The sequence below is a fragment of the Emydura macquarii genome, unplaced genomic scaffold (assembly GCF_026122565.2).
Source record: "Emydura macquarii macquarii isolate MOO-44397 ecotype Brisbane River unplaced genomic scaffold, CSIRO-AGI_Emac_v2 contig_1483, whole genome shotgun sequence".
NCBI classification, from domain to species: Eukaryota; Metazoa; Chordata; order Testudines; family Chelidae; genus Emydura; species Emydura macquarii.
Genome location: NW_027131620.1, coordinates 24,358,668 through 24,383,817, shown reverse-complemented (window position 1 = coordinate 24,383,817; position 25,150 = coordinate 24,358,668). Strand labels below are relative to the sequence as shown.

At 41.6% G+C, this 25,150-nt stretch overlaps 1 protein-coding gene across 1 annotated transcript in view; it reads left to right on the top strand.

The window, feature by feature from the left end:
* CHMP4B (charged multivesicular body protein 4B) overlaps positions 1–17,208 on the top strand; it is a 29,928-nt gene extending 12,720 nt beyond the window's left edge. Inside the window, exons 2-5 of the mRNA XM_067554481.1 lie at positions 6,799–6,976; positions 9,704–9,818; positions 10,243–10,369; positions 16,387–17,208. Of these exons, the coding sequence (XP_067410582.1) occupies positions 6,799–6,976; positions 9,704–9,818; positions 10,243–10,369; positions 16,387–16,454 (488 nt within the window). The 3' untranslated portion in view covers positions 16,455–17,208. The remainder of the gene's footprint in view (positions 1–6,798; positions 6,977–9,703; positions 9,819–10,242; positions 10,370–16,386) is intronic.
* Positions 17,209–25,150: the final 7,942 nt, after the last annotated feature.

Below are 25,150 nucleotides of genomic sequence, written 5' to 3'. Positions count from 1 at the left end.
CTGAGACCCCAGAACAAACCATAGCCCAGAGGTTGGGGCATGTTTTGTTAAAATTGGTGGGATAAAGATCCCAAAGAGTTAATGGCATTAACATGACTAACTGTCCAACATGAAACGGTTTTAAACAAACTTTGGCATACAGAGACCTCTACCTTTTTAGTACCATGGCAGGAAATTCATGCCAAAGATTAGAAATGTATTGATTGAAATACACAAAAGGAAAAGAATACAAACAGGGCAAAATACTGAAACAGAAATTGAGTGATTATGCAAAACAAGCTTAATGAAAATCTATGAAATCAGAACCCTTTTTGCAGAGGGTGAATGTTGGTAAAAGTCTTTTATTCTCTCAGAGTCTTTGTTGGTGAGGAAGGAAGGGTAGGTTAGTTCTGTTTTTTCGGTTTTTAAGTTAGGAATGGTAGTCGCTTTCTTCCTTCAGACAAAATAGCCACACCGAAGGTAGAATAGTAAATGTGGGGGAAATACAGCATTTGTTGAACTTCTCAGGATATAGAGTAGTTGGTCAGTCACAGACAAATGGTTTGGGTTGGCAGGTTGGCTATGACAGCTGTTGCTCTGTATCCCAACTTGCCTCTCTATTCAAGAACGTTATCTGGTTGGTCTGGTTAGGTCCCCTTCCTTCTTTGGTACTTCTCAGATCTTTCAGAGCTGGATGGATCATCTCATCTTGTCATGCAGTGCAGCTGGTCTCAGGATCAGGTGAAAAGCCAAGAGAGGGCAATTGGAGAGGAAGAAGACAGTAAGGGACACACGAGAGACAGGAAGACATAACAGGATGTCACACGTGCCTCATTGGTTATTTGTAAGAAAGGTGCCAAAGTCCAGATGAAAGTTCTTGGCTGTGAATCCCAAGCAGAGATAGGCATGTCAGTCCCTTGAGGGATGGTGCTTAGGATATTTCCTATTGGAAGACAGGACATTTCCTGTGGGTTAGTTTAGGCAGGCCCTGGTTCAGCATGCTGGCTTTTGTGGATGCCGTTCTTAGGTGCCTAACTCTCCCATGCATTGTATGGGGAGCCTGGGCTGAGTATTCCACTAGGCAGCAGGGTGCATAAAGTTAGGTTTTGCAACACTGAGCCTAAGTCCACTTTGTGAATCTAGCCTCTAGAGCCACACTATGCTTTAAAGATTGAACGAGGTAACTTTGGCTCTCTTGCTTACAGTGGAGAGGTGGCTTGGGAATGTATTTGGCAGATCAGAGTTCGAAATGTCATGGAGTCTCACTATGTGTCATGACAAAGTGGAGGAGAGCTTGTGTTTAAGTTGTTTATGATCGGTGGCAGTTCAGAGACCTGGAGCTACAGAAGGGGGCTGCGGGTAGTGGTCCATATTAGAGAAGGAGACGAGGAACTGATACATTGGTGGATAGGTAATAGATGGCCACTGATGCGAAGTGAATCATAGAATCAGAACTCTCAAGCAGAAAAGACTAGTTTAAGTTTAGTCCATTCCCTTAATGATGTAGGATTGTTCCATACTGCACACTTTCTAATACTTTATCTAATCTAGTTTTATGTCTCCCAGAAGAAAGGACTTCTATTACTTCCCTTTGAAAATTCTGCCATAGGTCAGTAGACTTTAAGGTCAGGAAACTTCTGATATTCAGACTCCTTTCTTATTACTCCTGATTATACCCTATTTTTACTAGTCTAACAAGTCATCTCCTTTCTTGGTATTTCTATCCTTTAAATATGTATGCAGTTATTATGATATGACTTAGCCAAACACTTGTGGCCTCTTTTGCTACCATATATCATTTGCTGTCTATCACTTCTAAGTCAGGTATTCCTGTTTACAGTACACAGGCTTCTGGGGTGCATGCTATTTGCTATTTCTGGGGTGCAATGGATTTGATTGCAGGGTGGAATTCTAGTGTGCCTGGGAATTAGACTTGAATTTTGGCTGCCACTGAGCCTGGACTATTAAATAGCTTGCAAACATCCTGGCTGTATACATTTTTCAAGTGCAAAATATTAATGGTTCTCTTGTATCTTGATGGTTATTTTGTATGTTATAGGTCAAAAGTAAAAAGAGCTAGATACAGATTAGAGTTAATAAATATATTTTATTTTCATCTGATGAATTTTGGTTCAGTATCTAAGATAAATACTGGGTGGGCAGGTCTGTTTGGAAGTAATAACATTCTATTGTGAAAGATCTAATGGGGGATATTTCTTGTTCTGGACAGAATGTTCTTTTAACTTGTATTCACAGTCTGACTTCTGTGCCTTGGTTTATCTGTGAAAGCAAAGCCATAAAAAGACACAGCTGATCACTGCAAAAAAGAAAAATCCTGAATGTGAAATGCATCCTACTATAGGGGGATAAATTAATGAATAGAACTCACAGGACTAAATGAAAGTGAAATGACCTAAATTAACCTGTCAAGCATCTTGTAATCTTTCCAATTTAATAAATGATTCCAATTGTAAGTGGTAAGAATTCTAAATTGGATTAAAGATAGTTGTGGAAAGGTAGCTGCTATTAAAGGACCGCTAAATAAACTACAGGAAGGTACAATCTTATGATTAGAGACATTTCAGTATTTTGTTTGACCTTTTTCAGTACGCGCTTTCTATTTTTTTGAATGCCAGGCGCAGTAAGATTTAATCAGTTGTATGTCTTCTTTTCCTTTCAAAAATGTGTTTTCCATCCAGATGTTAATTGACCTGTTAAATATTACCCTGAACTGTCCACGTATTGAAAAGTGTGGTACATGTGTATATATGAGTAAGACTACACATATTTGCCCTCACATTCCTGTTTGTATTCCTTCTCACCTCAACATCTCTTAAACATAAGTCTTTTCTACTGTTTTCTCATAGTGTAATCCTATAGCGGTAAAATGGAAGGGACCATGGAAAACTTGAGTGATGAGATTTTAAAATCATGGGCCTGATGATTACTGGGTATAAAAACATGCCTGCTTTTTTTTTTTTTGAAACAAGGTGGCAGGAGATAACTTGGGGAAATAGGTCTAATGCTGGGGCATTGATTGGACCCTGATCAGGACAATGCAGATTGACTGGAGAGCCAGGGTTGGAGAGAACTTAAGCGTGAACTAACACTTACTTTAGACATTTGCACAGAAGTTTTCATGTGAAGGAGCAGGACCTGACATTGTATTAAACCAGAGATTTACAAAAAACCCAAAGAAAATTACAAAACAAAGAGTCTCAAATGATATAAGATTAGTAAATGCAATTGAAGTGGAGGAGAAAATGAAAAGAGAAAGAGAAGTTTTACAGAATTCTCATTAGTAGTCTGACACCTAGTTCATCCACGCACACTATTAAACACATCCTCAGTGCTTAATGCCCACACAACCTGAGTTCTGCCCCTGTAACAAAGTACTCACAGTAAGTATGAAGTCTAAATGAACCATATATATTTGTCCCATAGCTTTCACGAAGAACTGTACATAAACTGTAAGACCTTCCTTTTGTTTATACAACAGCTGTAAGAATTCTGGTCTTGCATACAATTCTACATATTCCATAAAATCAACTGTACTTGAGTATTCTACCCCATGTTTCTCAGATTTCTCTCTAGTACCATCACTACTGAATACAAACACATCCAAATAGCAGGCTTTTTCCTTCTGAGCAAGATAACTTGATCTATTCCAAATTAAATTGCATTTTGTATGTTTATTATTATCTCTAACATTTGTTTAATGAATTGGACATAATTTTGTGATGGCATAAAGCAGGAGCCAATAGCATTCAGTGCGATACTGCAGAACAAATATTATATGCTTTTATTATCTAAGAGTCTAGTTGAACTTCCATTCATGACAAAGGAAAGACTATCACTGTTGTCAATAGAATTTAAATTGGTCCTAAAATAGAAGCACAAGCTGACTTTTTTGTCAACAAGAGTGCTGGTGTTCACACTACAATGCTCTCCCTCCCCCCCACCCCCCCCTCCCCCCCCCCCACCCCGCTGACAAAACTCCCCTGCTTTGGTGACAAAATAAAACCACCTCGACAAGAGGCGTAGGGCTTCTTGTGGCAAAGTTAGAGTGACAAAGCCTCAGTGTGGACACTGTGTGCCATAACTGGGCTCCAGGAGCTATCCCACAATGCTCGCCCTGACCGCTGTGTTCACTGTTTTGAACTCTGCTGCACTGCCCTGCATTCCCAGCTATACAGGCATGCACACCTCCCCTTTCAAAGCCCCAGGAAGTTTTGAAATTGCTCAGTGTGACGAGCTACTGCAGAGCTGAGCATGCCAGTTTCCAGCAGCAAATGCTCTCCTGCCGGGACTACAGGGAAGGGGGTGGATCATTCTCCTGGGTTTGTGGAGAGACGAGGCTATGGGAGAACTCTGAGGGAATCAATCCTTCTCTCCTATGGCAGGCGTACAGGCAGCGTGGGCTGCTGCTGGGGAAGGATGGGGGAGAGACTCCTGGTGTGCTGTGCAGAGGCTGTGGGAGAACTCAGAGGGAATCAAGAAAATCCTGCTTTCCCCAGCACTAGGACCTCAGCGGCAGGGAGGCAGTGTGGGCTGCTGCTGGGGGCAGTGGGGGAGTCTACTGAGGGAGGGAGGTAGGGGTTGATGCTGAGATGTCTCCCTCCCCCTGCTAGTATATAGGTCTCCACTGAGCTGGGATGGGGGGGCACCAGCTGTCTGTGCACCAGCTTCTGCCTCAGGATTGGTTGCTTCCTGCTGCCCTCTGAACTTAGAGACAGCATGTGGACATACTCACTGTCCCACAACATTCTCTCACTCCCACTCTCACACACACACTCCCTGTCACACACACTCCCCCCCCCCCTTCATCATGTGATGCTCTGCCTGCCCCAGGAGGCATTGCAAACGGTTCCCAAAACACCCTTTGTGCAGTTGCCCAGTGGGATAGCTACCCACGGTGCACTAATCTCTATTGATGCAAGAACTGTTAGCGTGAATGCACTCCACTGACACAAGAAGCATAGTGAGGACATGCAACAGCAGTTTAATTACAGTGGTGGCTGTATGTCGGCATAACTTGTGTCAACAAAACTCTGTAGTGTAGACAAGGCTTTATACTTTTTTGTAATGTATATTTAAGGTGATCAGTATAGTAGGAATATGCCTATGCATATGTGGTTGTGCACAATATTTAACTTTTAGGTCTGGTCCTTCTTTGGTCCTTCTATCCTCACCCAATCTGTCCTTTGGTAGGCCCTGTTCACAGTGCTACTTGTAATTAAATTTGTAACCACTTATAGGCATGGTTATTTCTAAACCTACTTTGTATCCACACTAAAATTAGTCAGAAAAGTTGGCAGGGAGGAGAGTCCACTGAGGGAGGGAGGTGGGGGCTCCTTCAGTAGACTCTCCCCAGAAGTTTTTTATTAGAATGATTTTCAACAAAAAATGCCTTCTTTGCAAAACTGAAATTTTCCGTGGGGACGATCAAAATGATGGCAGTGCTGACCTCCCTTGACTCTCCTCCCAGCTGCTCAGCTCAGCTCCCCCATCCACAAGAGCCAGGGAGGCTAAGTGCCTAAGCTCTGCTTTTCCTGTTCCTTGACTGCAAAGCTCTTGTCACTGTCACTTTCTTAGAAAAATAAGAAATTCCATGTCGTCTCTCCTGAAACGGAGCTTTCCTAAAATTCCTTTCTGGGAAAATGTTATCTTTTTGCCATTTTGTCTCTGTTTGGGATTATATTTTTTTGGAAAAACATGTAATTTTTTACAGGGATTTTCATTTTCCACCCGGCTCTAATCTACACACAATTGATACAGAGCAGCTAGCAGAGTTTCACTTTTGCCAGTGATGTAATCAGGGGTATTACCGTCTTCCTGTAACTGGTTGTGCAAATGCACCAGGGAGGAGTGGCGGCGTGCTTAGTGTGAACTGAAAACCCTGATCTGGTTTGTGTATCCAGTTTGACTGTTTTCCTTCCTCCCAGCTCTTTGTACAGTGGTACATTTCAGAGTACATAGACCCATGTGTTAGTGTCACTGTGTGGATTTCCTCTAGGTACTCTCACATGCGAAGGCACTGTGGGATAGCTCAACTGCCCATAATTTTGTAGAAAGCGATTAGTGATGTCTATTCATGTTTGTGTGGATCTAGAAGCAAACACAGTAGAAAAGCTGCTGTATAGATGCAAACTAATAGGGTTACTTGTAACCAGTTAAGGAGTTAACCCCTAATTGGTTACAAAAATCATGTTTAGAAGGTTTAGTGTGACAGATCCTTACACCAGGGGAGATGTGAAGAGTGTTTCTATACGATGAGCTTTCCTTTACCACTGCTCTTATTCAAACATGAGTAATAACGGCAAGTAAAATATATACATGCTTTCTCCCAGTTACTCCTATCTAGCTGCAGCTGCTGCCTGATCCTGCAGCATCGTTATAGCCATGTTTGGCAGTTACTATAACATGGCCTGCTTTGTGTTCCAAGGGAAAAGAGGGAGGAAAATGATACTTTTAAATAAGCATGCTTACATTTTGAGGTATGTCTGGTGTTTGCTATAAAACGCAGTACTTTATAGCATCATCCATGCTGAGTATTTAGACTGCCAACATTGTAGTTGCTGGTTTATGGTCTATATTTTAACATGGAGTGGACATCAGGGACTTGGCTATTGTTACATTTGTTTAGGCAGGAACACACAACAGTAATGAATTTTAATTAAACTAGAAAGAAAAGCAGACTGTGTAAGTAGTAGAATGAATTAAACATTGTTCTGTATTGTGAAAGGAATTTGGTACACATTTGAATGGTTGTTTTGGACACAAATCACATAAATCCTATTTTGTTTTTGTTTTGGCTAGCTGCTCTTCAAGCCCTGAAACGCAAGAAGAGGTATGAGAAGCAGCTTGCGCAGATAGATGGCACGTTATCAACAATTGAATTCCAGAGGGAAGCTCTTGAAAATGCCAACACCAATACTGAAGTTCTCAAGAATATGGGCTTGGCTGCTAAAGCGATGAAAGCTGCTCATGATAACATGTAAGAAATTTCTTATTGTATCCCTGAATGAGTGTCCACTCTATCAAAATCAAACTAGAAATTATAGAAAGAGAATAAAGAGCTGAGTCTCATGCAATCTGTTAAAATGCTCTGCATCATGTTGACATGAAATAACTGCAATTTTTCAGAGGTTACAGACAAACCAGTAAAAAGTGTTTTTAAAAAATTCTAAAATATGATACAAGACACATTCGCTTATTGATCAAGCTACAAAAGACTGGGGTTTTTCAACCAAGAAACATTTCCTGGGGTATAGCACAAAGTCTAGCTAAAGTATAGTGTCAATAATAGTTTTAAGTGACTTCAGAGATGAACTGGTCACAGATCCATCTAATACCAGCACAATTTTTTAAAGTCTTGTTTAAAAGGGGTTAATAGTTTGTTCCTTTTTTTTCTTCTACTCAATATAATTTGCAGTAAAAAATGGCCTTGAGATGGAGTTATGTTTGAGAGTACATATCAGTAACTAAGAGTAAACTACATGACTAATTACAACTACATGTTGTAATTAACACAAAGCCAATATTTATAAACCAGGAAACGCTGGTTAAATTTAAGAGATCCAAACCTGTTCAGCTATAGGAATGCACAGTTAGGGCTCCTACATAACCTTAACTCAGCCCTGTAGTGACACCAGTGATTAAGGCATTTTTGTGTTTGTGGGCCTAGATTAAATTAAACTGATTTTTAAAGGCATGAGATTGTTGAAGAGGTTTTTCCCTTCATTGTGTCACATACACCTCAGATTTCTTTATCTCCTACAATCTCCTGCATGCATACCTTTCATTTTCCCTTTCTCTTGAGTAACTCTGGTGCAACAGGTAACTTTTAAATTTTTTTTGCTGTTTTTCACAACAGAAAAGCTTTCAGTTAGGAGAAGCTGGTGCATAAAATATTCTCCAGAGTACAATTCTTCACGAATTTCTATTTCAAAATGGCTGGCATCCCATATTTTTTTTGCGATGAAAATGAGGCCACATGCTGACCTCAGTTAATGTATTCTCTTTCAAAATGCCACCACATTCCATTGTCCCCAATGGGAGTGAATGTAAACTGACCTCAGGAAAGATAACCCCCTATGCTGTCAGGATATGGAGAATAACACTGAGGAATAGGTGCGTGGTTACAGTGGCCATTTTTGCTAAGGGCAGTCTGTGGCCTCTGTCCCATTGAAGTTAATGGGGGAGAGTGGTTATTTTGAAAGAGGCTAGTTCTTCATGGAATTCTCTGAAGTATATTGAATTTCTGCCCCTAGATAAACTTGATTATGAAGAATAATGGGGGGAGAATGACAATCCTAATAACAAAACCCTTTAAATATAATTCATGCACAAGATTCCAGAGTTAAATATATGGAAAGTTGGAAAAGTGCATTATTTCATTAAGGTCATTGGTGACAAAAGCATGACATAGTAAGTGCCAAGTTTCTTAAAGAATCCATTTTTAATTTAATTAGAACTAATTATTGGATTTGCTTGTAAATTTTCAGAAGTCATTCTATGCTCGGAGAGTAAGCCATGGAATTTTGGGGAGGACATCTTGTATTTTTCATACTTAAGAAGTTGAATCCCAGTTTCAAGTGCAAAACCCAGCTCACTGTTAATTAGGGAGTTGCCACTGATGATGATGATTTTGTGTCCTATGAAGGCATTTTTTTTCCCAGCATTGACTAAAGCAAATGGATAAGAGTTACACTGAGAATTTGAGTTCAAAACGAACTGATAGTTGGATCTTGATGGCTTACAGGCTTGATAATGGGATAAAGGAGTCTTTCACCTCTGACAAATTGAAGCTGACCTAGATCTGTAGTAGTAATCAAAAGTAGTTGCCATGCTATCCAATGGCTGCTTGGCTACCTGTGTGAAATGAATTGGTCCATCTTGCCATGTGTTTGTCTGTTCTGTCGGCAAATGGAAGGCTTTTGCCATCCAGGGCTCTCAGTGCATCTTTCAGCACTAAATTTCTAGACCCTTGCAAATCCACGTATATCCACGGACTATTTTTTGCAGATCATGGGTTGGATGCAGATGGTCATGGAAGTCAGGATTTTGTGGCTTTCCAGGACCTCTGTGACTTCTGGGGCAGAGCTGCTGCAGCTGTCATCCCCAGGGCCACGGCTCCGGCAAAACAGCTGATGGGGAGGGGTTGGCTTCCAAACAGCTGATTGGCAGCCCAGGACTGCTGATGGTGTGGATGTCCATAGAGATATAATATGGAGTGCGGATCATGGGTTGGATACAAGTTTATTCTGGAGGGTGCGGTTCGGATGCAGATCCACATTTTTATATCCTCACAGGGCTCTATAAATTTCCACCAAAGAGAAAAATTTAAGAACAGCAAACAGATGATTTCTAGACTCATTAGGGAGGTAATCTACTGGGGAGGAGGGAGGAAGGCAATGAGCACCTTCTCCTGCCCAATCCGCACAACAGAAATGGCATATGCTTTAGAGGAAGCTTCATGCAGTGGGTAAAAATGCCGGGTAGTTGAGTGACAGCATTTCACTGGTGGGGAGTAGGGAATGGAGATTGCTCAGGATGGAGCTGTTGAGGGAAGGAGCTCTGCAATGGCTGGAGATGAGAGATCATGCACAGCTGAAATGACATCACGGTGTGGAGTTTGCATTGCCAAAGAATCAGCAAATGTAGTCAATGGGCAGTGCAAACCAAGTTAATGACCTAATATGTTGTACACTTCTCTTTACAGGGACATCGATAAAGTAGATGAATTGATGCAGGATATTGCAGAGCAGCAGGAGCTGGCTGATGAGATTTCAACAGCTATTTCAAAGCCTGTAGGATTTGGGGAAGACTTTGATGAGGTAAGAGTGTAGCAGAACAGACAGCTTTCGCTCTGTTTTAAATTAAAACCCATCTCTGTGTGATCTGTGTGCTGCATGCATTCAGACACAGTGCAAGTTCTAGGATGTAAAATTTCTCCCTAGCAAGTGGTCTCTTCTACCTCGGAAAATTATGTGCATGTCAACTACAAAATTCTGATGGGACTTCAAGCCCCCAAAGTTTTGGGGGATGTTGGATCAGATCACTTTCTGTTCCTGTCAGAAAGTGCAGCTATAAATTCAGAAGGTTGAGATTCAGTCCCTGCCCTCACAGTTTTAGGATCATGTGTTTGGGTCATTTAGGCCATCTCCTATAATAATGCAACTAGCTGAGTCTGTCTTTGTCTGTTTGTGCTACATGGTGGCAAGTGTGATCTGCATCATTCTTTTTCTTTTACAATACCAGGATGAACTGATGGCAGAATTAGAGGAACTAGAACAGGAAGAATTAGACAAAAACCTGCTGGAGATCAGTGGTCCCGAGACAGTACCACTACCAAATGTGCCCTCAATATCATTACCATCAAAGCCAGGTAATTGTCTGCCATTGCCAAAGCCAGCTTAGTTCATTAACATGTGCATTCATCAAATCAGCAGTTCTTAATAAGAATTTGAATGTTGAATTTTCTAGCTATAAGCAGCATGTAGAGTTAATATGGAATTGTTTCATGAATCACATGATGTGTTATTCTCAGAGGATCCTCCGTCTCCTTTCATTAGATCCATGAAAATTAATGGCTGTAACTGGAGAAGTTAGCATGTATTCCTGAACTTTTAGTTTATCCTATAATATCTTAAAAACAAGATTCAGGGTAGAATAGAGATCTAGGAGGAGGAAATGCGGGCTGGGAGTCTTGTGGTATTAATGGCAGCTGATTTAATGGGAAGCAATCCTGACAAGACCAAACACATAGATAAAATCAAGGGAGACTTGAGTGAAAAATAGCCCTTGGAATTTAGTCTTGCAAGTTGGTCTCAGTGCCCTGATTGAACCATGCTTCAAGGCCCTTGAGTCTGCCTCTCACATCTGTACTGGGAGGCTGTGACCTTACATAGCTGACCCATCTATTTTCATAGCATCTTGTTTTGGGAAATGCTGCTGATTCCTGTCTTCCCAATGTGCATGGGGCCCTACCTTAAGGGTGATACTCAAAACAGAGGACACCAAACTGAGTCTTGTGCAAAACCTTGGAGCAAAAGCCTCTGGGGAGGCACATCACAAAGACAAATCCTGGTTGATGCAGGTGCATTACTGCTGCATAGAGAAGCTCCATGCTACCTGATTCTGTTGTGATGGGGTTCTTTGTTAGTTCTGCCATTGGGTCCATGAAAACAGGCTCCGTGGTTATTGTCCCCTCTGCCATCTCTGTGCAGCAACCACTGTTGCACGCCAAAGATGAAGATGCTCCTCCAAAACAGTCTTCAGGAGGTAGAAAGAGGAGCCAAGTTCTGGCGGAGGGTTACTGTGATCCCACACACAAAAACCTAGCTAGTAGAGATGTTTTTTAAGGGCCTGGCCTGTGCTGCTTATCTTCCTGCTTATCCCTGTTGGGCCCTGTTGCTCAGTCCCCTCAGGAGCTCCCTAGCTGCCACACAGGTGGCACTGCCTTCCCCAGACTACACTTCCCAGTGCCTCATCAGACCTAAATGGCAGTCATGTGAGAGCAGTCGCTGACTCTGAACCAGATGTAAGGGATGCAGGTGAGTGGCCAGAGAGCAGCTCTCTCATAGCCTGATTTAATGATCCAGAGACAGAGCTCTGGCTGGACTCATTACCCATTCTTTGTCAGGGTCAGGATTTGACTCATTAATAGGAAAAAGTAAAAGGGAGGGAGGGAGAGAGAAAAACCAGTGTTATTCTCTGCATTGCACTGGGCAGGTGTGATTATAGTATCTCTGTCTCCATTACCAACTTCTTCACTGGCTTGCATGAAAACCTTATGTTTTAGAATGGGGGAGAGTGTTGTATTTACACAGTTTTGGTTCAAAGCTAATAATATAGGGTTTCATAGACTCCTCATCCTATATGTAGAGTAAAAGTCAGAGTTAATGAAATCCGGCAGACATGAAACGTCTTTGGCTGTGTGCATGTCCATAATGTAATATGTAGCCTTATTGGATCTGCTTTACAGGCTCTGTATTCATACAATACAGATATGCCACAGACAAAATGTGCAGTTTTACTGCATTTATTATGAAGCCAAAGTGTAGAAACTTCACTACCCACTCACCACATCAGGGTCTGTCTTCTCACGGCTGGTGAGGACCTGTAAATAGCAGATATTTCTGTACAGCAGATTTCTGCCTGGATTCAATAAAGGCACTCTACAAAGCCTGCTATATTTCTGTCTTTTATAACTGTTAAGTATGTTTCACTTTGGAGAAAATCATTCCACAGAGGAGTTTAGAAACTTCTGCCAAGGTGGATTGACTTAAATCACCTATTTTAAACATGATTTAAATCAGCAAGCAGGTAATTTTGATTTAAATAATTGATTTTAATCTTGTTTTGCATTTTTTACTTTTTAGTTACTTTCCTAAAGAGAGGTTCATTCTTATGGTTTGGTATAATCATTAAAACATTTATTTGCATCCAAATATACTCTTTACACTAAATTTGTTGGTACTTTTTGCTAAACAGGAGGATACTGTATCTGTACACATTTATTTAAGCATTGATATGGCATCACATATACTTACTCAGACATTTAATTTTTGATTATTTTAGAAAATGGTGAATGATGTATTTCTTACTTATCAGATCATTTTTTTTACCTGGGATTTGTGGCAAGCTGCATTTGGATGACATCATTTGGATGACAATGCATTTGGATGACAATTGTTTTATTTAACTAATAAAAATTTTAAATGTGCTATATACATAAGAAAAGTTGAAGAAAACCTTTTTTATTTAAAACTGACTTATTAAACAAAGGAACTCTTAACTGTAGTTAGTGAATTGATTGTTTCTGGCCACCATGAGCCATATTTTCAAAGGTATTTAACTGCCTAGCAGTATTTCTGAAATTATCTAAGCAGGTTAGATGGCTACCTCCCATTGAAATCAAATCCCTTTGAAAGTCTGACTCTGTCCTTCTAGTTTTTAGAATTAAAAGATCTCATCCTAATTTAGAAGTTAGGAATTATAGTAAATGGATAACGGAAGCAGAGGCACACAAGGAGAAATCTATGGCCAGCAGAGTTAAGGACAATAAGGAGTTTTTAAAATATTAGAACAGGAAGAATCATGATAATGGTATTGGTCCATAACTAGATTGAAATTGTAGAATTAACAATAATGCAGAGAAGGCAGAAGTCAGTAAATATTTGTTCTGTATTTGGGGGGGGGAAACATGATGTAATCTCATCATATAGTGATAAGTCTTTCAGTTCCACTAGTATCTCTGGAGACTGTTAAACAAAAGCTACTAAAGTAAATCAAAAGATCCAGTTAGCTTGCATCCAAGTGTTTTAAAAGAGCTGGCTAAGGAGCATGCTGAACAGTTAATGTTGATTTTCAATAAGTCTCGAAGCACTGAGGAAGTTTCAGAAGACTGAAAGAAAGCTAATGTGCTCATTTTTAAAAAGAATAAATAGGATGACCTGAGTAATTATAGGCCTGATATCAGTCCCAGGCAAGATAATGAGTGGTTGATGTGGGAATCCGTTAATAAAGAATTAAAGGAGGGTAATGTAATTAATGCCAAACAACATGGGTTTATGGAAAATAGATCCTGTTAAACTCACTTGATATTTTTTTTGAGATTATACATTTGGTTGATAAAAGTAATAAAGTTGATGTAAGATACTTAGACTTCTGTAAGGTATTTGGCTTGGTGCCACATGACATTTTGATTAAAAAACAAGAAAGATATAAAATGAACATGTCATCCATTAAATGGATTAAAAACTGGCTAACTGATAGGTCTCAACACGTAATTGTAAAAAGATGTTCATCAAGTGGGTGTGTTTCCAGTGGAGTCCCACAGTGATTGGTTCTTGGCCCTACGTTTTTTAACATTTTTATCAATGACCTTGGAGAAAACACAAAATCATCACTGATAAAGTTTGCGGATGATACTAAAATTGGAGGAGTGCTAAATATTGAGGAGGATGGGTCATTAATACAGAGTGATCTGGATCATTTGGTTAACTGGGCACAATCAAACAATATGTGTTTCAATATGGCTAACTGTATACATCCAGGAACAAAGAGTGTAGGCCATACTTACAGAAAGGGAGACTCTATTCTGGGAAGCAGTTACTCTGGAAAAAGAGGGGGGCGAGCATGGTGGATTATCAGATGAACGTGAACTCTCAATGGGATTCTGGGGCCAAAAGAAATTGTGATCCTGGGATGCATAAAGAGGGGAATTTTGAATAGGACTAGAGAAGTTACTTTACCCATATATTTGGCACTGGTGCAACCTCTGCTGGAAGCATGTCCAGTTCTGGTGCCCACAGTTCAGGAAAGATGTTGTTACATTGGAGAGAGTTCAGAAGAGAGCCACAAGAATGATTAAATTAGAAAACAAGCCGTATAGTGTTAGATTCGAAGAGCTCAACCTATTTAGCATAACAAAAAGAAGGTTCAGGGATAACTTGATTACAGTCTATAACTGCACGGGGAACAAATATTTAATAATGGGCTCTTCAGTCTAGCAGAGAAAAAGGTATGACATAATCCAATGGCTGTAAACTGAAGGTAGGACAAACTCAGACTGGAAATAAGGTGTCAATTTTTGACAGTGAGGGTAATTAACCATTGCAAAAAATTACGAAAGGTCATGGTGAATTCTCCATCACTGACAATTTTTAAATCAAGACTGGGTGTTTTGTAAAAGATCTGCTCTAGGAATTATTTCAGGGAAGTTTTCTGTGTTATTCAGGTCAGACTTGGTTATCACCATGATCCCTTCTGGTCTTAGAATCTGTGAATCCTCTTCCCTCCTGGTGTTTGTTCATAGACTAAAAGAGGAAAACAAGCTTTTCTGCTTTGTCATCTCAATTGGTTTCTCAACTTTGAATGAGCTAGCCCAAATGAAGAAAATATTTTCTCCGCACTTCCTAGCTAACCTGAAACCAAAAGTAATTAAGGCAAAAGCTTTTCTGCACAACAGAAACTAAATGTACAGACATCTGGTAAAAATGTAAATACCAGCATTTGCTCCATTATCAAAAATGAAAATAATATAGATACTTAATGCAATGCAAGACATTGTGCCATATGTATAAAGCTTGAGTTAAGGTAAAAAGGTAAAGATGTTGCCCCCCAATTCTGTATATAATTTAATAAAAAGCAGCACCTTTAATTCATTAAAATTTTAATGTTGACTGATGCAGCATATTTTTTCATTTAAATGATTTTAATAGATTATAGTAAGTGTAAGGCTTAGCATATTTTGTCATAATTTCACGTTTAATTTTAACAAGCTTATTTTAAAAAGAAAATATGTATTTAAATTAAATTTTAAAAAAATCAATTTTTATCTATCCTGATTTCTACTGTTCCACGACCCTTTAATTTAGGGCCTGCCTAAGAAGAGAAACCTTGAAACAGACTTGCCATTCCTTGGCTGCTCCCTTTTCGAGGGTCGTACTTTAGGAATTTCCCATTTGTGCCGGCTTTGTATTACAAATTGCACACAAATACCCAAAATACTGTAAGCTGCTGTCTGGATTCATTATAGGGAGAGAATGGATGCCTTTTACATCAAAAATAATTCTATATCTCGCTGCATCAGGAATTTCTTTGGGGGATGTGTAGTGTTTAGAAATTTTTAAGGTGAGACATATAGTACTTAGCGTTCTACATCTTCAAAGCACTGTACAGTTTTTAACTGTCCTTCCCAATATTCTTGTAAGGTAGCTATTACCTTCATTTTCAGAGAGGTAAACTGAGACACAGAGGTGAAGTGATATGTGCCATACAGCAAAGGAATCTGAGAGAGCCCAGGTTAGGATTTCCTGGCTCCCAACTCCATCTGTTCTTTCAGTTAGTGCTGCATTCATATCAGTCTAAGACCAATAGCCCCAACTCACTTTTTAAAATATAAACAAACTGCATAGTGATTAATTTAAGCATACTGAACAGCAAAAAACCAAAAAGTATTGACACCCATTGCCAAATGGCTACTATTTAGCCAAGTTGACTCCTGAAGTTTTCTTCTGTTGAGTTTACATGGCTCTAAAGTACATCCTCCAATGGAGCTCCTAAAATAAACAGGTCTAGAGTTTCTCAAGCTTTGAAATTTGGTGACTATGAAAAATATGGACTGCTGGTGTATCAGTGTGATTAAAATGCACATGTGCATTCTTCGCACTGTTTTTTCTTTTCTCTTTCTGAAATATGGCCTCCGGAAGTTTAACCTGGCTCGCTTTTAAAAAGGCACGTGACTCTTGTTACTGAAAACCACATGTGGTATATTTGCTTTTCTATGGGAGCTAATGCCTTGTGCAGTCCAGAGCCACATATCCAAGGGAAGCAGGACATTGTAGGTTTACATCAAGATATCAGCTCCTAACTCTTCATGCTCTCTTTATGCTACAGCCAAGAAGAAAGAAGAGGAAGATGATGATGACATGAAAGAGCTAGAAGCTTGGGCTGGAAACATATAACTACAGCAGCAACCAGCTGGAAAAACAAAATGGACTTTGGCTACCTATTCTAGGTGCACGTGTAGTGTGTTGGGGAGAAAAAAAGCAAAATGTCTTTATCTCTTTAATCTTAACCCAAAGCAGTGGGTGCTGCATCGCTGTACTCTGCATAGCATGGTCTGCACAAAGGAAACAAAAAGGGGGTCGGGGAAAGTTGCCTGCAGTTGATAATGTTGAATTTCTGTAAAATAAAATGTATTTGCGAAATCCAACATTCAGCTTCCAGACTATGCTAACGCCACTGCTGGATCTTCATCTTCTGTAGTTTTGGGCGTATTGAATCTAAATGACCTGATACGCAGCCTATAATTTTAAGTCAGTTGAAGGTGTGTCTAGAAGTCTTGTAAGGCATTTAAAAAGGAAATGTCATAAGCCACCATTGTCTTCTCATGTTTAGATATAAGAATGCATTAGGTTTTTTGTTCTTTGCAATCTGTATTTATATCCATTGACTGTGTGATCACCCTTTCATCACTGCACTGACCTAGTCACTGTTCCCATTTTTAATTAGTGAAACTGATTTGAAATTGATAAACACTACCTTGAAAGTAAGGGAGAGTTACACTTAAAATGCAGCTGTACATTTTTTTTTCTGTAGCAGTACAGTGTTCATTGCTATTTGTGATAACTGATAGCCCATTCAGATACATGCACACATATATTTTAAGTAAGAAACTATGGTTTGCACTCTATTAAATACCTTGATTAATTTTCATTCTTGGCTAGTGTCGTCAATTATCTATTTATTACATTTAAATAAATTTAATTTACAGTAAATTTGGTCTGCTCCTGCCTGATAGAGGAATAAACACTCTTTTATCTTTGAATCCATAATTGTAGCCATGTCCAGGATTGGAACAGATAGAGTCAGGCAATTTACCATACAAACTCCAACCTTAGCTGAGAAAAATGGTTGAGAGTATTCCTGTAACTCAGTTACTCTTGACTGTTTTAGTGTAATGATAGGCTGGAACACCAGATAAGGCTCTCTGGTTGGGATCTCAAAGAGCGGCTCTAATTGAGGTAGAAGCAATTGGTTTAAAGACTGAACATGTAGCTTTGACTTTATATTTCTCTGCCTACCCTAATGTAAATTATCCTAAGAATGATCTTTGACATTCACGATTTGTTGCATATTCTGTGCTAGTAAGCAGATCTTGTATTTTACCGCACTAATATTTCCATTAGGATTTATGCTTTGACCTCTAAATGCAGTGAAACTCACTGGAAATCTGCAAGCCTACCTCAAGGTAAGTAGTCACCTTAACATCAATATTGTTATCTTGGTTACTGACACACAAGCCTGGAAACCCTAAATGGAAAGAAGGCAAAGAGACCCAGGTGGCAGAACCACTAGCTGCTCCCAAAGTTGTGGAAGGTGGAGCTGAGTCAATATTGTGTTCTGATCTGTACCATCATCCTGTTTCTTCAGACAAGGAAAGAATACAACTCCTCCAATAAGGAATGACTGCAAGAATTGGAACTGAACGCCATAACTCTTGCCTGTTGTTTTCTGTTGGGCAGACAGATGGAATAATTCAGTATTCTCTCTTGCAGCCCTGCACTTTTACTTTCACCTTGAGAAGTCTCCTCTGAAGAATAACAGACTGTTGAAGCCTTATTTTGGTCAGTTCTATGTATCTTATCTAGCTCATATGAGATTTTCTTTAATTACTGGTCAGGAGCCTCACTTCTGGTTTGTATTCCTGATTCTTCTTCCCAACTTCCCCTTCCTACATCAGTGAATAGCCAGCATGTATAAACAAGGTTGTTAAAGAATAAAACAAGGAAATAGACATCACTCACTTGTGCTTTTATTAACAAGTCCAGGCTCATTCTGTGGGTAAGTCTTGTTCTCTGAACAACAGCCAAACAATGTTGAAAGAAGGTAAACTGTTCCTAAGCTAATCTTCCTGTGGCTGTAAACAGGATGCTTACGATTGCCTTTTTTCCTGGTGAAGCTAATTCCACAATGCTAGTTACAAAAAATGCAATTTCATAATCCGAAATGAGTGTCATGTTTTCTTAAAAGAACTGGAGGTTTTAACAGCGTTGTGCCAGCTTTGTCTTGCATATCCACTATTCTGTATTACAGTAGGCAAACAGGAGAATGCTGTCTAAATCCTTTGATTCACCTCTTAAATATGCAATTAGGCTTTTATTTTTCTAGCATAAACAGTTGCACTAGCTAAAGCTTAGTTTCTTTTCTGTATTTTCTTGCAATACCAGTAAAGAACCTACCAACATCTACAATAGGGGGAAAATGTAATCCAGGCTGGTGTATGTCTTCAGTGCTTTCCTACATAGTGCTTTTCATCTGGAGATGTTTCAGCTCTTTTCAAAGGAGGGTAAGCATTATCCCCACTGCACAGATGAGGAAACTGAGGCACAGAAGTTATAGCTTGACCTTAAGGTCATTTAGCAAGTTAATCAGGAAAAAACTAGAATGACAGAGTGTGATAAGTCTTTCAAGCCCTTTTGTAGCTAAGTGCTATCTTGTGTTCAGGAGAGCATGTCATCTGATGATGAGTCCATTAGACAGTTCTGTTCTTCAGTTATATGAAGTGCCTGTTTTTTGGCTTCAGAGCAGGAGAATGCACAGAGTAGCACTAATGACTGGTGTAAACTACTGACATCTCCCAGGTTGGAATGGCTTCATTTACACTGTCACCACCTTCCCTGAATGGGCAAGTGTAGAGACTTAGTGGTTGGGCTTTGTCTGCAGAGAGCACCAGCCTTGCAATATGCCAGTTGCAGAAAAGTGGTAAAACTTCTCACCAATAACACATGCCCAAACTCTTGCAGTAGGGCTTACAGAGAGGCGGTCCCTCTTTAGCAGCCCCATTGCACTCCCTGCAGGTGAAATCCCATGAGCCCCCTATCCTTTTTAAGGAAGGACAACTTGAGGGTATAAATGGGTTCCCAGTATCTCTCTGAACTGCCACAACAGGGCTGCCTTTAGGTATGTGCTTCTCCCTTTGCCAAAGTAGCAACATCATCCATGGCTAAAGCCTGTGCGAGTAGGTAGTTGGTACCTGGTTCTGGATAATAACCTTTGGCTCAGCAGGATTTGTTGGTTCTAGCCTATAGTATATCGGTGGAATCTCTCTGCCTGTCTAAGCACAGACTGTAACAATCCTGCTTTCAAGCTCTTTATTCAGAGTGGCATGTGCCCATCCAGTTTGGGTGGTTCAGATAATGTCTTTGCACCCAAAATAAACCCAGGGCAAAGTGATGCTGCTATAGGGTAGGGCAATGAGGAGAATTGAAAAGGCAATATCTCTGGAGACATGCCAGGATATTGCACTGGCCTGTGGTTTTTGTAATGCAGAGAGCAAGGAGCACTTTGGATTTTTCTCAATATTTACTATGCTGCTTGTGAAGGAAGTTCTTGCATCTAATGGAGTGACCATCCACATTCATATCCCCTGAGTGTTTGTGATGATCGTGTATTATCGCCAGTCCACCAGTGAGGATAGCTACTCCTAGAAAATGGCAGACTAATTTCATGTGAATTTGTTGTTGCAATACACTAATTCTAAGAGGACTTGCATCTGGCAGTTCTCCTATTTCTGAGCATGAACAGCAAGAATATTAGGCTCCCAAAAAGCCTTGCTTTTTCTGAAAGCCCTTGCGGGGGAACAGTGAGAGAGGAGGCTGACAAATAAGGCTTATGTGGTTGGAGGAGTGGTGTAAGAAAAGTGTGCTGATGGAGATTAATAAAGTCATCTTTGATATTAGGCTGAGGATTGTTTAATCCCAGCTCTAGGGAGTAGAAGCTGGCATGAAAAGAGGAGGGAGAGGAAGCAGTAGCTGTTTTCATTTATCCTCTTGGCACTGGTTCTGATAATGAAGTGTATTCTCATTTTGGGGGGGGGGGAGGGGTTGTTTCTGCTCTCGGCTCTGCCTCGACAAGGGGGCTGGCTGCAGGAAAGCACCACCCTGGAGTTCAAGGAGAGCAGTTTGTGCTTTTTGCAGTAGTAAATAAAAGGAACTAGGGAAATAAAGGGCCCACTTCGGCAAGCCTACACCTGTGGGACTGCGGGTCTGAATGCAGGCAATGAATCAAAGGATGCAGGCTACCGTGGGTCGTGCAGGCATCCTTGGTTAGATAGACATGTAACGCTAACCTGGTAAGGACTGAACAGCTTGTAGTGGTAGCACCACTGAAATCCAGAATGACTTATTGTCATCCTCGAGTTCTACTGGAGAAGGAAGAGCTTCCACAGGCGATAAAGATATAATGATCGACTTTGTCCAGGACCATCCTAGGAATATCAAAAATCCATGGTTGACCTCAGCTGTTGGCTAAGATTACTTTATATGTAAAGAATCGTTTGGTTGATCTTGAACTTTTTCATCCTAGCTCTGGAAACCACTTTCACAGGATTCTTACCTATATTCATCACTCCTGGAACTGAATTTAAGATGCAACCGCACACCTCTGCATGGCATAAGGCTACAACCGTTACAAACTCCCTGTCTACTGTAAATGTTAAGTGGCTTGGGGGTTCTCACTAGGCACTACAACTGCAAATCATCCCCCTCTTTACCCTTGCCTAATTGGTTTAATTTAAAATGGCCGCACTTGGGTCAAAGCCCTTGATGCTGAATACAGTGTGAACATTACTGCATGAATTAATGGCGTTCCTCTTCGCTAGCTGGCAGTTAAATGGCCCACCTTGGCCTGGTCTACACTTAAAATTTCGGTGATCACAGCTATGGTGATCAGGGGTGTGAAAAAATCCAGAGTCCTGAGTGCCGTAGCTATGCTGACCTAACCCATGGTGTGGAAACAGCAAGGTCAGTAGAGTGCTTCCATTAACCTAGCTACCATTGCTTGGGAGACGGTGAAAAACAGCGATGAAAAAACTTCTTTCAGTGGTGTACCCTACAGGGTTATTCCAGCATCACTCTGGAGCTGTAGCTATGCCTGTATAGGCCCCACAGTGTATACATGGACTTGGTTTGTGGATAATCGCTCCAGTACCGAGAGAATTAATGTCAATTTCCTTTCTCCCCATGTAAATAGAAGTGGTTCAAATTCAGTGTGCTGAGGTACTGTACCTTGGTCAATGAAGCTTGTCTAGGAAAGTGACAGCCAGTGTCGGTTCCAGGTGTGACTGGACTGAACTGCTGCTGAGCATCTTTTAACTACAAGCCTAACAAAGGACAAACAATGCAGCCCATGCCCCCTTGTCGGAAAGCCTGGTTAAGAGCTGGTTCCTGATATGGGGTCAAAGCTTGTTTGTTTTGTCGCACTTGTAGCTAAATGGAGTTCTGCACCCATTGGACTGCACCTGTTGTCAGCAATGAGTAACTTTCAGAGTGTAGGCACAGCTTCAGAGTTTAACCTGCTCCTCCGAATAGAGAAGGATGTCTGTGCTCACCAGTGCATAGCAATCACTTCACCACTGAATTAGCCCCCAGGGCAATACAGCCAAGCCAATGAAAACATGAATTCAGAATCGCAAAAAGTGCCATTAATGACCACATTTGTATTGGACCTTTGTCTTCTGGAGCAGAGGGCGACTCCACAGAATGCACAATTAACCTATGAAACTCATTGCCATGGGCTGTTGTGATGGCCAAAAATATAACTCAGTTCAAAATAGAGCTAGATAAGCTCATGGAAGATATGGCCACCTATGGCTATTAGCCAAGATGGTCTGGGATGTAACCTCATGCTCATGGCAACCCTAAACTTCTGACCAGGAGGGGAAGATGAGTGGATGTCTCCAAAATTACCTTGTCCTGTACACTCCCCCTGAATCACTAGCACAGGCCACTATGAAAGACTGGATACTGGGCTAGATGGACCATTGGTCTGAGCCAGTATGGCCATTCTTATGTTCCAGAAGCACAGAACCCTCTGTCCATATGCATGGAAAGACTGATTTGGTACTGAGGTGAGGCAGAATGCTGATGAGTCTAAAAATGGCACCAATCCATTCTGGGATTTTCTGGGCCATTCATCCAACTACTGACCAGGTCTGATTGTTTAGCTGAGGAGACCACAGCCTGAACTGCAGCCTGGCTGCAGTAGCCTGTGGGGGAAGGAAAGGGGCCAAAATGAGAATCCATTAAGATAGTGAAGGGTGAGGAATCAGAGTGACTAAGCTAGGCATCTAACTGGAAACCCCTCTCCTCTCAAGTCCCCCCGGACATGCTATGCAGTACTCTTGACTGGTTGGCCACGCTGTCTCTATTCTTGTAGTATCTGAGTGCTCCATTCAGGAAGCAGGGCCTTATAGAACCTGTTTAGATCGTAAGCTGGGTTCGGGGCTCTCACCAGGTGTATGTACAATGGGACCCTAATCTTGGCAAGAGCCTCTAGCTGTACTGTAATACAAATCACATTGTGCTTGGTGCTGTACACATGTTTCTTTAAAAAGAGCTTATAACCTAGGTTACATCAGAATCTGACCAGCTGTTTTAATTCTCTTGGTTAGGTGTCAGCTGTAGTTATGACACTTAATACCAAGTTTGGTCACACAATGGGCAGACTTCCACATTTGAGCCCAGGAAGTGGCTATGATCTGTCTTGAACTACAGCACCTACTTTGTGCCACTCTCCTGGACTTCAGTGAGAAACAAAAATCTTCTGAGGTACTTGAAGCCAAATTTTTCTGAAGGCCACAGAGATGAACAAAGGAATTTTAATTCCAGACTTCAATGTATTTAATTGCAATGGACTGGGAGGGAGGGGAAACGTTTCCTTCATTCATTTTATTAATTGCTGCAGCCTGAAAAAGTGCAGAGCATGGCATTTCAAAGTTTCAATTAAGAATTAAAGCCAGTGTCTCTTTGGTGTGTGGGTGGTATAAATCTCAAAATCTCCCCTTGAGCCTTCGCACTTTTCTATCTAAAATGCTAATCTGAACGCCATTTTTCCTGTCACTCCTGACCAGTGCTGTCCCACGTTCAATCCCTTCCTGCCTTCTTGGCCAAGCTGCAGCTCTCATTCCCTTTCAGGGGCTGCCTGTGAGGCATGAAGGAGCAGCCTGGGAGCTGTATTTCTGGCTCTGTCGCTGGTCAACTGTTTGTAAGTCACAAAGGGCTTCTCCATTTGCTTGCCGCAGATTCTAGTCTCGTATTTTGACACTCGAGGCTTGATTTTTTTCGGTGATACCACGGGTCTGTGGCACCTGTGAATGCCAAGTAGATCTGTAATATCCCTTGGTACAGGGCTAGTTTCACCTGTACCTGTGTCTGGTCCCTCTGAGTGCTAGGCTACTTCCCTTGTCCTGTCCTGGCCTTCCTTCCCATATCTAGGCTGGTCCTTGTCTTACAGATCCCATACGCTAGCCCTGATTTCCCAGCTGCTCCATCTCAGCTTGGCTGCTGCAAACCTTTCCTTGGGGGATGGAGGGGAGTGGGTGGGGAGGGAGCTGTGACCAGTGGTAAATACAGTGACCCTGCAGTTTCATTAAGCCAATGTATTGTTTGCTCTTAGCCGCACAAATAGTGTAGCATAAGGGAAAAGCCTGAAAAGCAATGGAACAGTGTAGAGACACATCCATCTCACCTAAGCTCATACTTCCCCGGCGAGGTGTCAGAAGGCACAACTGCTGCAGTGCCTCTCACAGGGCCTGTCCCTGCCTCTGCTCCCTCCCTGGCAACTGCCCTCATCCTTTCTCTAGAGAGTGACTTAACTGCTTCAGGCTGCCTGATCTGTCCCCAGCTGAGACTCCCTCCTGTAAACTGGGACTCAGGCTACTTCCCTTCCTCTGTAAAGTGCTTTACATTTCTCTGGTGCTTGTCACCCACACAGCTGTCTAACGGGGGGGGGGGGTCCCCGTGCTGGTACGCTTCTTTCAGGAGTGGGAGCTGGGAGACTGTTATAGCTCGCAGAACCTGGCACTGTAGCTCAGCCTGTGGAGACTCGTGTTTAGCTCTGAAGGTCCCTGATTCAGTTCCCAAGATGGTGGCCATCCCACTTCGGCGGCCTGTGCTCCGTACTGCTCCCCTCACCTTTCACTCCTGACTTGGTGCGTTCAATCATGCTGCCCCCTCCCCTTCTTTTACACAAGGCCCCTTCTCTGGCCCTCGGTTCTCTCCGGAAATTCCACTGCTTCTGTCGATTCTTCCTGTGCAGATCTCCTCATCCTTAGTCCCTTCACTCCTTCCCTCCTGTGCCTCACCTTTCACCTTGGCCCGGTTAGGCTCTGCAGGCTAGAGAATCTCCCTCTGTGACAGGTAAAGTACCATGTACGTTTATGGTGCTGAGTAACTGCGGGTATCACAGTATATTTAAAGAGTTGGTGTCAGAGCCATAGCCTGGACTGGCACCAAGAAGCTGCAGCACCCACCTTCCTGGCCCACCCCAGCACGTGGAGTAATATTTTGGGGTGTGAAAGGAGAGCTCAAAATTGCAGTGGGGGAATCGCTTTCCCCAAGGGCACAACAAAATCGCTCCGCTATTGCTTCCATTGAGCACCAGACAAAGCGACAGCTGCATGCTCTCTATGATGCCCTGTGTGGCCCTGGCTACTGGGAGCTCCTTAAATCACAGCACGGAGCCTAGACAGGAAACCCCCCTAGCTCTGGGCATTGCTGATCTTACTCCACTCCACCCATGAAGCTCCCATCATGTTGGCCCAGCTTCCACATGGGCTCAATGCAAATCCTGGGCTGGGTTTCCAGGCTGCTCTCCC